The sequence below is a fragment of the Oryctolagus cuniculus genome, chromosome 1 (assembly GCF_051225735.1).
Source record: "Oryctolagus cuniculus isolate XC-2025 breed Fujian yellow rabbit chromosome 1, ASM5122573v1, whole genome shotgun sequence".
Lineage (NCBI taxonomy): Eukaryota > Metazoa > Chordata > Mammalia > Lagomorpha > Leporidae > Oryctolagus > Oryctolagus cuniculus.
In genome coordinates this window covers 220513537-220527823 of record NC_142867.1, presented here as the reverse complement: position 1 = coordinate 220527823, position 14287 = coordinate 220513537, and the positions used below count along the sequence as shown (strand labels likewise).

At 42.7% G+C, this 14287-nt stretch overlaps 2 protein-coding genes across 15 annotated transcripts in view; one reads left to right on the top strand and one right to left on the bottom strand.

The window, feature by feature from the left end:
• Positions 1-14287, top strand: part of ASTN2 (astrotactin 2) — a 1018233-nt gene that overhangs the window by 766038 nt on the left and 237908 nt on the right. The window lies entirely within an intron of this gene.
• The window catches only part of TRIM32 (tripartite motif containing 32), a 37225-nt gene that overhangs the window by 14172 nt on the left and 8766 nt on the right, over positions 1-14287 (bottom strand). For 3 of the 9 annotated variants that reach the window (XM_008273382.4, XM_051855838.3, XM_051855853.3), the window contains exon 2: positions 10010-13076. In XM_008273382.4, the coding sequence (XP_008271604.1) occupies positions 11034-12995 (1962 nt within the window). In that variant the 5' untranslated portion in view covers positions 12996-13076 and the 3' untranslated portion in view covers positions 10010-11033. Of the gene's footprint in view, positions 1-3896; positions 5880-10009; positions 13077-14287 lie in introns of those variants that run through there. The other 6 variants (XM_002720511.6, XM_089319926.1, XM_089319930.1 and 3 more) reach the window with 5 other exon arrangements.

Below are 14287 nucleotides of genomic sequence, written 5' to 3'. Positions count from 1 at the left end.
ACTAGAATCCGGTGCCCATATGGGATGCTGGCGCCACAGGCAGAGGATTAACTAAGTGAGCCACGGCGCCGGCCCCACCACCCCCTTGTTTTTGAAATGTATAATTTATTTTTATTTTCATTTTTTAGAAATTTCAAATTTACATTAAGTCAAAGGCTCACAGCTCCACTACCACTATATGCAATGGAATATTAGTCAGCAATAAAAAAGAATGAAATTCTATCACATCAAAATGGTTGCATCTGGAGGGTATCATGTGGGGTACATCCTTTTTTGTGAACTCCTCTGACAACGTTTGTATGTCAGTGAGTGTATCAAGTGAATCACCTTGTAGGAAAATCTGATCAGTGGGATGTTACTGATTGTCTGAAAGTAGGATGTGGTTCAAGTCATACTTGCAAAGGCTTGTGAAGGCCCAGCTGTACAGGTACCCCGTGGGTGCCTGACTAAAGGGACGTGGATCCCTTGAGGTAAGGCAAACTATGCCTGAGAGGCTATTAAAATGGGCACTGAACACATTAGCCCAATCTATGACTGCAAAGAATATTCCCATTGTTGATTGGGTAGTTAGTAATTCAATATTTGATATGGGACCCTTAATAGGTGGAACCTTGGCATTAACATTAGTTATCCATTGTGCCACTCGTTCTTTCTAGGTTTAAGAACAGGCAAAATTGGAACATTAAGTGATGAAGCAGAGAGGATAATAATTCTTTAAATATGTCTGATCTATGGGTTTCAAATCTCAAAGGCTCTGTTTTAAACTATTAACTATTTTAATTAATGGGGGAGGGGAGGCTTCATAGGTTCCATTTGGGCAAGCCCATCCTAACTGCCAAAAACTGAATTCAGATTTCTTACTCACTCAGACTATCACTGTGCACTATGGGATGTTTTAGGGAAATGGGTGTCATGGCTGCCTGTCTAGCTGTGGAAAATTCAGGCAAGACAGTATTTCTGATGATTAAGAGGAGACATCCTTATTTGCCTTCCTTACATTTCCTGAAATTTCTTCTAAAACTCCCCTAAGATTATACAAGTACTTTGTTTAAATGTAAGGTAATTTCCAGGTATAACTGTAATTTGAGCCCCAGTTATACAATTGGTGCAATTTACCAGATGTTAAAAGTTAATTCAGAACCCAGTTGTAGAATGGAAAAGCCAGTTAGCAAGATCTTGTTATCTTGTTTGTTGTTGTATAAATGATTTCAGTAAATTCTGAATTTCCATTCGGGTCAAATTATAGGTCTCTGTTTCAGTTTTTTAATATGTTATTTTCTTCTCCTTGCATCCAACTTCATTTTACTTTGTTTTGGCGGTTACTCTGTGTAGTTTGGTGGCAGGGGTGTGGGAGGAGTCTCCTCTATCTTGACTCTATTCACAAATTTCTTCCTCCTGAAAATAACAAATCTGTATCATCAGGAAGAGGGTCTCTTCCTATATATATATATATGTGTGTGTGTGTGTGTGTGTATATATATATATATATTGACAGGCAGAGTGGACAGTGAGAGAGAGAGACAGAGAAAGGTCTTCCTTTGCTGTTGGTTCACCCTCCAATGGCCGCCGTGGCCGGCACGCTGCGGCTGGCGCACCACGCTGATCCGATGGCAGGAGCCAGGTGCTTCTCCTGGTCTCCCATGGGGTGCAGGGCCCAAGCACTTGGGCCATCCTCCACTGCACTCCCTGGCCACAGCAGAGAGCTGGCCTGGAAGAGGGGCAACCGGGACAGAATCCGGCGCCCTGACCGGGACTAGAACCCAGTGTGCCGGCGCTGCAGGCGGAGGATTAGCCTAGTGAGCCGCGGCGCCGGCCCAATATTCTCTTTATAAGGTTTGTTTGCTTATTTATTTATTTGAGAGGTAGAGTTACAGACAGTAAGAAGGAGAGACAGAGAAAAAGGTCTTCCTTCTGTTGGTTCACTCCCCAGATAGCCACAATGGCCAGAGCTGCGCTGATCTGAAACCAGGAGCCAGGTGCTTCTTCCCAGTCTCCCATCCAGGTGCAGCGGCCCAAGCACTTGGGCCAACTTCGAGTGCTTTCCCAGGCCATAACAGAGAGCTGGATTGGAAGAGGGGCAGCCGGGACTAGAACCGGTGCCCTTATGGGGTGCTGGTGCTGCCTGTGCCATGGTACTGGCCCCTCTTTATAAGGTTTAAAGACTCTGGGCTTAAGTCTAATTTAAATTAACCCCTTGGCTATGCCATAGAGGTGCTATAGATGGTTTTCCCTATAACTCTGAGAATGAGGATTTTATTTTTAAAGATTAGTTTTATTTGAAAGTCAGAGTTACCAAGTCAGAAGGAGGGACAAAGAGAGACAGAGATCTTACATCTTCTGGTTCACTCCCCAGATGGCTGCCTTGGCCAGGGCTGGTCCAGGCTGAAGTCAGCAGCCAGGAGCTTCATCCAGGTCTCCTATGTAGGTGCATTGGCCCAAGTACTTGGGCCATCTTCTGCTGCTTTCTCAGGCACATTAGCAAGGAGCTGGATCAGAAGTGGAGTAACAGGGATGCCAGTGCTGCAGGCGGGACTTAACCTGTTGTGCCATAGCACCAGCCCAGGGGTCATTTTGTGAACACAGTAGCCTAGGCAGTAACAGCAGAACAAACATTTTGTAAAATCCTAGTAAGCTGTCTGCTTTTAGGAATATAGACTGTATTATTTCACATGGCCTTCTTCCATGAAGGACCATGAACTGAATCTGCATATAGTACATATAATGTATCAGAATTTCCCTTGAGAACTATATATACCGGTGGCAATGCTTGGTCTTAAGTAATTTCTCTGAGCCTAGTGTCAGTCACAACTTTTGCTGGAATCCGGATACAGAATTCAATCTGAGACACATAGATAGGTTTAGAGCAAGACTCATAACCCAGGGCAACTCTACACCTATCCTTGAGAGTCAGTTATAAAAATGTCTAGGGTGGGCCGGCGCCGCGGCTCACTAGGCTAATCCTCCGCCTTGCAGCGCCAGCACACCGGGTTCTAGTCCCGGTCGGGGCGCCGGATTTTGTCCCAGTTGCCCCTCTTCCAGGCCAGCTCTCTGCTGTGGCCAGGGAGTGCAGTGGAGGATGGCCCAAGTGCTTGGGCCCTGCACCCCATGGGAGACCAGGAGAAGCACCTGGCTCCTGCCATCGGATCAGCGTGGTGCGCCAGCCATTAGAGGGTGAACCAATGGCAAAGGAAGACCTTTCTCTCTGTCTCTCTCTCTCACTGTCCACTCTGCCTGTCAAAAAAAAATAATAAAATTAAAAATATAAAAAAAATGTCTAGGGTGGGCATTTGGCCTAGCACTTAGGCTACTAGTTAGGTTTGAGTCCTGGTTCTGCTTCTGATTCCAGTTTCCTGTTAATGCAGACTCTAGAAGGCAATAGGTGAAGGCTCAAGTATTTGGTTCCCTGAATCTACATGGGAGACCTAGACTGAGTTTTCAACTCCCTGCTTTGGCTTGGCCTGCCTCAGGTGTTACAGGCAGGTGAACCAGCAGAAGGGATCCTAAAGTCTGTCTTTGCCTTTCCAAAAAAAAAAAAAAAAAAAAATCAGCAATTCTGAGTAAATCTAACAGAGACTTGTCAGGGCTCAGCAAATGAAGCACAGTTAAAAGAATTAGCCTGCCAGGAGATAGTGACTCAAAACAACAACAAAAACAAATACCCCAGGCAACAACAGAGGCTTTTAGCAAACAAAGCCCTCCCGTGGTGGCAAGGATCCCTAACTGCCCCTTAAAGTTTTGTTGCTTACACAAGGGTTTCTGGTGACAGCAATATCGGCTCTTAACAGGGAAAGGAGATGAGTTGGGTGTTTTATAGTGGCTTAGAATTAGGGCTTGAATGAGGGTGCCCATGAATAAGTTAGAGCTTATGTGATTTGAAATACTTACTGGCACCAAAATTGTAATTACTTGAGCTTTATTATTATTTATTTGATAGAGTTATACAGTGAGAGAAAGAGACAGAGAGAAAGGTCTTCCTTCCGTTAGTCCACCCCCTCCCCCCAAAATGACCGTATGGCCGGCGCCAATCCGAAGCCAGGAGCCAGGTGCTTCCTCCTGGTCTCCCATGCAGGTGCAGGGGCCAAACACTTGGGCCATCCTCCACTGCCTTCCCTTGCCACAGCAGAGATATGGACTGGGAGAGGAGCAACCGGGACTAAAACCCGGTGCCCATATGGGATGCTGGCGGCGCAGGTGGAGGATTAACCAAGTGAGCCATGGTGCCGGCCCATTGAGCTTTCTTATGTGCTTGTCCAGATACAAGACAGAGGCAAAATACTGGGTTTTGAAAATTATTAACAAATAAAAAAAGAATCAGACTTTACAAAGTTTTATCAAGATTACAAGATTCATTTGGTTTGGGCTTGTTTTTCTTTGAATTTCTTTAATGTTCCCTCACTCAGGCATCATTTTAATGCCTGCTGGCACCAACTTCTCACTCCTCCCTTTAATGCTGTATCTTTGTTCATGATGTCTTCTTTAGTTTCAATGCCTTCATCAACCAGACCCTCTCAAATAGAAATAGTCTGGCTCAAACACTTGGCACTCCATTTCTGATTAGTACTATTTAACTTATTTTTCAGTATACGTTCATTATTTATACACATCATCTCTGCAGTTAGACCATAAGCTACCTGACTGCAATATTCATGAGATTCAAAGATTCCTTACTCATATATAAGTATTGCTAATAAGTAGTAGATATCTTACATGTTTAACAAGGATGTAAGTGAATAAATGGAATCTCAGATCTAAATTTTCTATGAAGATATACAGTAATTATAGTTAAAATAACATAACCTGAGCCAGTCACCAAAAGAAAACCCTGGTTTTATCTAGATGACAAAATCATACATTTGATATATGTACACTCACACAAACTCCTCATGTTTTCTATCAGGATTTTGGTCTGTTACTAAATAAACCTCTTTTGAGGTGAGGGGATAGACTTTTTCATCAACAGTTTCATAATATCCATGTATTGCAAAAACAAGGGTTGAGTCTCAGATTTTTAGATTACCATGATTTCAAAATTGGTAGTCTGCTAAATGCTCTATATCCATCACCTCTTCATAAAAATGCAGTAACATGTGGAACAGAATCATTACATTCCTAATGAGGAAAATGAGGCTGAGAGGCTAAATGATTTCATGGTCACAGAGCTAAGTGGAAGGAGCAGAACTGAACTTAGGTCTCCTTGCTTATAAAGTTTTAATCGCCATGTTTTATTACCTCCACCTAACAGTGAGATGTGTGCCTTATTTTTATAACTATTAGAGCAAATGAATATGGACCTGGAGGAAAAATCCCTTTAAAACAGTCATTAACAAAAATAGCTAAACATGTTTCTGAGTATTTTTAAAAAATGTTTTTTCTCTCTCTACATGTATATCCCCATATCTATAGATATGTATTAATAGACAAGGATGCTTTAAAAAGGTCATGGACCATGGAAATAAGTTTAGTACAAAAAAATTTAATTTTTGAAGAAACCTTTTATGTATAGATTTCAAAATTTTTTTTGCATCAAAATAACCTTAACTTTTTTCCCATTTTCCATAAACTGTTTTAAGTGCCCTCACATATACTGATATGTATCTTTTTAAAATCTTGATTTTATTTGCCTCTCAGTCAAGATGTCATTTTAATCAAATCCTTAGAGTTTAAGTTTAATGTTTGATTTTCTAGCAGGATACATTGCTGTGAATGAATTTGCTTCTGTCTCTCCAGCAATTCCACTCTTCTTCCAATAGGCTTTTTAATTAAGAAGCCAGGCAGTGCTGAACATGCTGTTGCATCCCCAACACAGTTCTGAAATCTCCTCCAGCATTTATTTAAAGAACACGTATCAGTTCACCATGAAGGGAAGGAAGCCTTTGCTCCTACAATGGAAGTCACATTTTCTGAATTAGTATTTGTACATTATTTTACCCCATTAATATCTTTCACTTCTCACAGCATCCCTTTAAACCATATATTTTCATTTCCTTTCACCAGCTGAGGACACTAGCTCAGCAGGGTGACAATAGCTAGTAAGTGATAGAGTCACAACAGTTGAAGTAGAGAAGCAATTGGATCAGGGTTGTAATGATTCCACAGTGAAATTTTTTTTCACTACTGTAAACACAATAAAATTATAAGATTATGAAAAAGCATTGGGGGAAAAACACCATAATTCTGGCTGGTTAACAAATTAATTGCAATCATAGAGCTAGAAGGCATTTTAGTGATATAGCCCAACATCCTTATTATACAGATAGGGAAAAACTGATGCCAGAGGCATGGTGATTACCTGAGGTCAGTTACTTAAGAGGCAGAGTTGTGATTCAGATACAGGCCTGACTCCAAGTCCAGTGATCTTCCCACTAGAATTCACTGCCAGTCCCAAAGCCGCCTAATTTGATTTAACCAGTGTTCCATAAATATTAATGATATTGATAAGATAGAGCCATAGGTCTGGAGTTTGAGTATGTATTTTGCCAAGCTGCCTTCTACTTCACCACTGCCTTGCTTGTAAAACTCATTCAGGAACCTGCTGTTCCATGTTTGTAATTTGTTTGGAGATCCCTTGAGGGGCTACACATACTGAATGCAAATCAGCATCCTAGTCAGGTGCAGGATAGACTTGAGACTCATACTTAGGCTTTGCCTTTCAATTCCCTCCTACAGAGCTGGGTAACACTTCACTTTTAAGAGACCATTAATTGGTGCTAGATTAGAAGTAAAACTACTTAAGCATTATTTGCCTTACCCACAGGAACACTGTAAAACTCAAGCCAAGTTTATTCTACTGATTGGAATAATGGAGTATCCAGGCTGGAGTGCACATTGGGATTGACCCAATCATTCAGACAGTGCCTGTACCTGATATTTGAGGAAATCCACAGTGATAAAACACTAGATTTCAAATATTGAAGACAGGAAAGACTGTGAAATAATGAGAAAATAGGTGCATGAGTATCATTTATCATTGTTTTTCTTTTCTAAACATATGGCATAATGCCTGGCCTACAGTAAGCACTCAATTCTGAATAAACCATTGCCCCAGAACCTTAAATGCTAGATAATTACTCAGCATGAGTAAAGCAAAGACTTAACCAACCTCTGTTAATTATTTGCCTTTTTTTTTTAACATATCTTATACAGGGTTTGTCTAAGAAATCTGTTGTAAAAAAACATTTTTGTTTGTAAGGCAAGGGGGAAGTGTGAGAGAGAGATGGGGCGCTTTCATTTTGGATCACTCCCCAAAGCCTGCAATAGATGGGAGCTAAACAAGGCTGAAGCCAGAAGACTGGAACTCAATCCAGGTCTCCCGTGTGAGTAGCAGGGACTCAACTACTTAAATCATCACATGCTGCCTCCCAGGGTGTGCATTAGCAAGAAACCGTATTAGAAGTGAAGACAGTACTTAAACTCAGGCACTCTGGTGTGGGATACAGGTGTCACACGTGTTGTCAACCACATTGCCAAACTTCTACCCCTGAGCATCCCATTTTATCCAATATAAGGGTGCTGAGCTAGGAAGACTCAGGCTATAGGAATCACAATCAAGTTAGGTAAATAACTGAGGCAATTAAATAATTGAGGACATACTCAATACTAAGTACCATATTATGTGCTGGTAGTAGAGGCCTTCAATGAAACTCAGATACATGGACAAATTCTATGTATATAATACAAATAACAGGTGGAGACACAGTTCAAAGGAACTGATGAACAGATTTATTTGGAGACTTATGTCTAGGGGGATGAAATACTTGAAAAAGGTTTTGGTTGCCAAACTGAAACCCTATAAATTAAGGTAGCCAAGAAGGGAGCGATTTCTTGGCATGGCTGGATAGCCCAACACCACATGGCATTCTTGAGCAACTAAAAAGGTAATAGCACTTACTGAGTATTCTAGGAACTGTACAAGATTATTTTCATTTCATTGTTCTTCATGAAAGTAGGAATCATTTTTGTCATTTTCTTTTTTTTTTTAGATTTTATTTATTTATTTGAAAGCTATAGAGTTATAGTTACAGAGGGAGAGACAGAAAGAAGTCTTTCATCTGCTGGTTCACTCCCCCAAGTGGCCAGGGCTGAGCCTGGTTGAAGCCAGGAACCCCACAGGTGGATGGCAGAGGTGCACTGGGCCATCTTCCACTACTTTTCCCAGGCCACTAGTGAGGAACAGAATCAGAAGTCGAGCAGCTGGGACAAGAACCTGCGCCCATATGGGATGCAGCTGATGCAGGTGGCTGCTTTACCATCTACACCACAACACCAGCCTCTATTTTTGTCATTTTCCAGAACAGTTAAGTGACTTGTCCAAGGCAGTATGGCTATTAATATAGACATGGAAGTTTACAGTAATGCTATAATGTAATGGTTTTCACAAAGTTATTCTATAGATTCAAAAGAGTTCTGCATTGGTAGAAAAAGAGTTGAGGTAAGGGAAGAAAGCCTGTTCTGCTGTCCTACAAACCTGCTTCAACTAGAGTAACTCTATTTGGATAAGGATACTTCTGTTTAAAAAACCAAACATACAAACAAAAACAACTGTTGCTAAATTGAGCAAAATAGTTTCTTAGGGCCATAATTGTGCAATTTAGTCAATGTGGCAGGTAATTCAAAATTCACTGTAGCATGCACAACCTAAAATATTCACATCAAAAGGAAAAAAGAAACAAACATTCAAACTACACTTAGATCCACTTTGACCCAGCAGATACCTGCTTGACTTTAGTGCAATTTAGAGATGGGGACAGATCCAAATGCTGAATGCCACTCAGTAACAGCACTTCCTTTCAAAGCATCAGCACCTGGAATAGTTCTGGCCTGGTTTACTTCAAGGCAGCCCCCACAATGTTATAGTCATTTCTCTATTTCAAACTGTGTGCCAAAGACCTCGGTGCTTTACCACCTCAGCAAGCCCCCCACCGACAGCTAAGATAGATCTGCCTCTGGCTGCCACTACAGATAAAGTGGCTCTAATAACTAGTAGAATCATTTGTGATGCACTTTTAATTGGATCAGTTTCCTCTCAATGACAAAATCTTTGAAACCTGAATGCAATTTCATAATCACAACATGAGCCTTTCTCCAGTTGAAAGGCACAAGATAATCAAGTTCAACACCACTTTAATTACCTCTTTACCTACCCTTCAGCATTTATCACAGAAGCCAAACACAAAACCAAACCAAAAGCCCCAACACAACTATAAAAAAGTGTTTTGAGTAGCTTAGCTTAGCAAATTTTGTTTCTGTGAAACAGAACAGCTCTTTGGCTTGCCATCAACCCTGTACCCAAACAGGAAGATATGCTGCTGAATACACAGCAAAGATTGAGGAAGCTCTTCACAAATTCTCTTATCCACTTCTGGTATTTTTTTTTTTGACAGGCAGAGTGGACAGTGAGAGAGAGAGACAGAGAGAAAGGTCTTCCTTTGCCGTTGGTTCACCCTCCAATGGCCGCTGTGGCCGGCGCGCTGCGGCCGGCGCACCGCGCTGATCCGATGGCAGGAGCCAGGTACTTCTCCTGGTCTCCCATGGGGTGCAGGGCCCAAGCACTTGGGCCATTCTCCACTGCACTCCCTGGCCACAGCAGAGAGCTGGCCTGGAAGAGGGGCAACCGGGACAGAATCCGGTGCCCCGACCGGGACTAGAACCCGGTGTGCTGGCGTCGCAAGGCGGAGGATTAGCCTAGTGAGCCGCGGCGCCGGTCCCCACTTCTGGTATTCTTAAAAGCACTTTCCTTTTATGACCTGTAATTATAAGAATAAAACATGATGGCAGCTCAATCTAGAACAGGTTTTGGTGACTCTAAACTTTGGGGGTTGATTCTGTACATATGTAGGAGAGACATCTGGATTATTTGTACATAATGGTACTTTGAATTGAATATGGACCTGGGTGGATCCTTATGCTGTGAAACAATGGAGTGTCAGAGAAGGAATAAAATGGCATCATTCAAGTTATCCCTCTCCTCACCTCCCATATCCCATATTTAATGAAAAGACATGAACACCACTTTTGAAGAAACAGTTATCAATGATTTAATGCTTGATAGAGGAACAGAAATCAATACTTAAATCAAATAGTATGCAGTCACTTGAGGAAAATACAGAATAACCACCAAACATTTCTATTGTTTTAGTAATGAAAATGAGATGTGTCCACCTCTCCAATGTGCTTTACAATTCTGCAGACAGTCTTAACACAGGTCACTGGAGAGAGGTAGATGAAAAATGATGTGCCCTAGAAACTATACAAGTTTGTTGGCTGTATCAGTATTTATATTTGTTTATTGCCATCTTTCTATGTCTTGGCTTTTTTCCAATCCATATGATCCTTTAGAAGGCAAGAAATGTCCATGCTGAAGTTTCAACAGTAACCAACTAGGGTTAATCCATTTTTTTGTTACACCTGCAATAAGAAACCAATCCAAGATGGCACAGTCCTCAGCCAAGAGGTATGGTATTATATCCCTTGGTGATACTAAATGAATGAGCTTTCACACTAAAGGTGATCTGACCTGAAGTATCATGCTACAGGGATATGATTTCTGAAATATCACTGAAAGGCAGAGCAGATTCCACTGAAGCATGCACACTGAATGCAACCAGAGTTGAAGACAAAGTGTCACGGATAAAGCACATTATTATAGGAAAGAAACAATGGACCAGGGACATCGAAGCCAAAAGGAGAAAAATCAACAGGGTTTCAATACAAGGGCACATTTCAAACACAGAGACAAGAAGTTAGAGTGGGTGTTTCTACTGAAGCCTTGGAAGTGCCTAATTTCTAATTAAACTTCAGCTAACACCATCATGTGTGCTATTTGGGACAATGCATTTATCAAAGCTTTAAATTTAGGCAGGAGTGGAATGGAAGGGAAGGAGGCTTAACAAATAAAAAACACTAAAATACTAAAATTCTAGGACTACCCAGTTGGAGACAAGACCTAGGCCAAGTCTACTTTATGGTGCCACCAACCAAGGTCTGAGGGAAGGGAAGTTGGCTGGGAAGCAGAAGAAATTGGTATTTCTTATACCCTAGGGGGTGGAATATCTTCTCAGATGATAGCTGTAGATCTTGATACAATGATCCCAACAATCCAAGACTAGCAGCTGTCCCTTAGGAGTGAGGGCAATGCCCACAGGACAGGTGAGTCCCTCTCGAATCAGGACACTAAAGCCCCCACCCTTAGGAAAATGGAGGATTTCCTTGCGACTACTGTCAGCCACGATGAGGTCACCACGAGCATCCACACACATGCCAGCAATGCAGCGGAAGTCCTCATTCTCTGAGAAGAAGTGGCTGATCTGGCGACCCAGCTGCCCATCAGGACCCACAGAGCCAATGGAGAAGCCACCCTCCAGGTGGTGCTCATTCTGCCGATTCTCCAGATTGAGGCCTAAGCCCTGGGTGAAGTAGACGGTGCCTTCAGCATCACAGGTGACAAACTTGGGCCGCACAGCACTGCAGAGGCAGCTGTATTTGACCACCCCTGCTCCTCGGTCAACAGTGAAACACCAAAGCTTTCCCCCTTCTACATCAGTTACCACAAACTGACCAGATGGCAGGGCTGTGATACCCCATGGTTTGCTCAGCTGGCTTCTATGACAGGCCACGCAGTGGCCATCCAAGGTATATACCTTGAGGGAGTTGTCATAGCTGTCAGTCACACCAATCAGCCCATGGCAGTTCATGGCCACTGAGAGAGGAGTGAGATTGGGCAAATCAGCCCCCAGGAAGCTTAGCACAAAGCCATCAATGCCACTGGGGCTGCGGCGGATCTCCTTCAAAAATCCTTTGCGAGTAAAGACTTGTATGCGGTAGTTACCACGGTCAGCAACCAGCACCTCCCCTTGACTGGTCACATACAGACTGACTGGAAGATTGAACATGCCTGGAGTGCTGCCTTTGGCCCCCATCTTCTTGAGAAATAGGCACTGCTGGATATTGGAAGTGGCCTCAGGACCTCGGTGTTTAGCAGGTGAGGCCCTAGGGCTGGCAGCTACTTCCTCAGGGCTCATGTCCATCTCTCTAAATGTAACAGAAGTAGAGGCAGCAGAAGCTGCAGCCTCCATGGCCCAGGAATCTTCCATGTTAACTGTTCGGGGCTTTTTAACTGCCTGCCCAATTTGGAGGGGGCCGACATGACCTACCTTAAGGAGCTCCACATCTTGTAGGGTGAGCTCCCGGGGCAAGCTGGCAGTGAGCTCTGGCTCTTCCTCATCAGCTGTCTCCTCCAGGAGGGCCACATCTGCCTGCTTGATCTTGGCCAGGAAGTAGTCACAGCGAGACACCGCCTGGACCTCTGCAATGTTAAGCAGGTAACTCTGTTCCTCAACAACCTGAGTATTGGACTTCTCAACTTCAGCCAAAGAGCCTGTGAAAAACTTCCGAGAACGGGCCAGCTCATCCTGGACCCTGCGCTCCTCATGCCCGTACTCCTGAAGAACTGCTTTGTATCTTGCTTGAAGGTCCTTGGACACGCCTTCTAAGGCTACTTTCCGCCGCTGCAGCTCTTCCATGAGCTCCCTCAGACGGGTTAACTTCTCTCCAAAGTCTCGACGCCGCTCCTCAGCTGCCTCTTTGACAGGAAGTGTACTGTGGCCAGGAGGTTGGTGGTCTGCTTCCCGGCAGGGCTCACACAACACCAAGCCACAGCTCCGGCAGAACTGCCGGGGCAGCCGCCGCCCACAAGCGCGGCACATAAGCAGCCCTACAGCCTCACTGAGTCCAGCTGTGTCGATGATCTTCAGCACAGTCAGGTTGTCTGTGAGCTGGGTCAGGCTGGTTATGCGGGTAATCTTGCTGCAAAAGGGACAGCGGACACCATTGATGCTACTGGCCAGGAGCTTCTCCAGGCACTGGCGGCAGATGGTATGACCACAGTGCAGGAGCTTAGGTCGCAGCTGCTCTTCCGTGAAGGACTCCATACAAATGGGGCATTCCAGCACTTCCCGGAGAGCATCCAGGTTCAAGTGAGACGCTGCTGCTGCGGCCATCACTCTTCCTTTGAAGGGTACTGGTAGCACAGCACAGGACTGAGTAGCTCAGTATTCATGCCCCAGAGAGTAAAATTCCTGCTAAAGAGACAAAAAAAACCATTATTCATTTTCTACTGCCTATATAAGTTAATTCACTCAAGAAACATTTAGATGAGAGCTATGAACATTCATTCAGTTATCTAACAAAAACTGAGATACTATGTGTAAGGTGATAGTGACACAAAGGGAAACAAAACAAAGTTTTGCTTAGTGGATAAGTGACACAAAGGAAATCCAAAGTATTGCTTAGAGAATAAGAGCTCTAGAGCCTCATTTACTTTTGTTGCATAACCTTAAGGAAATAACCTAAACTTCCTAAAATGTAGTTTCTCCAACACTTATCTGTAAAATAGAAATAATGAGGTCTTCATTTATTATGTATAAGTAATATTATTAGGTATATTTATATCTTCTTAAGGATTAAATAAATATAATGTACTTTACTAGTACCCAGCAAGTAGTATACTTGTTAAAAATGCTAATGATTATTTTTATACTTTCTGAAGTTTATAACTCATAATATATATCAGCAGAAAAGCACAGAAAATTATGTATACTAAAAATTTTAAGTATAACATGGAGGTCACACAGTGTTTTGCAGGAGTCTGTAGTGGCTAGAGTAAAGGAATCTACCTAAAGGAACTGGGGAAGAATTCCAGAAGCAGTGGCACTCCTAAGGTATATCTTGAAAGGAATGAGGAATAAGGGTATTTTAAGCAAAGAAAACTATGTGAACAAAGGGATGGAGCCTTTTTTTTTTTTTTTTAAACCATCACATCAGAGTTTATTGTGCCATGTTTGGGGAGGCTTAGGAATTATGCTGAGAAAGAGAAAATTCTGGTTCCTACCTTTAGATGATACATAAAACACGAGATCAGAAAACAAGTATTTTTCATTCATCTAGCTTCCTATATACCTATACACCCATCTAAGTCTTAGTATCATGTACCACACTATATACTAAGCTTTTCGGAGTACAGTTCCTACCCTGCAGATGCTCATTCTAAGAAAGGAGTAAAGACATGTAAGTAAACAATCCGGGCAAAAAGCAGTATCATACATGATATAAACTAAGTTTGATGGAGGTTGACGTAGATTTAAAGGGAAAGGGAATTTTCAGAGGAAGGATGGCATTTACAAGGAGCCAGGAAGGATGCATAGATGGATAAAGATGCAGAAAGGGAGTATCAAAGGAGACGTCCTTAACAAAGGTTAGAAAGCAAAGGACAAAGTCTCATGTATTGGAAAGA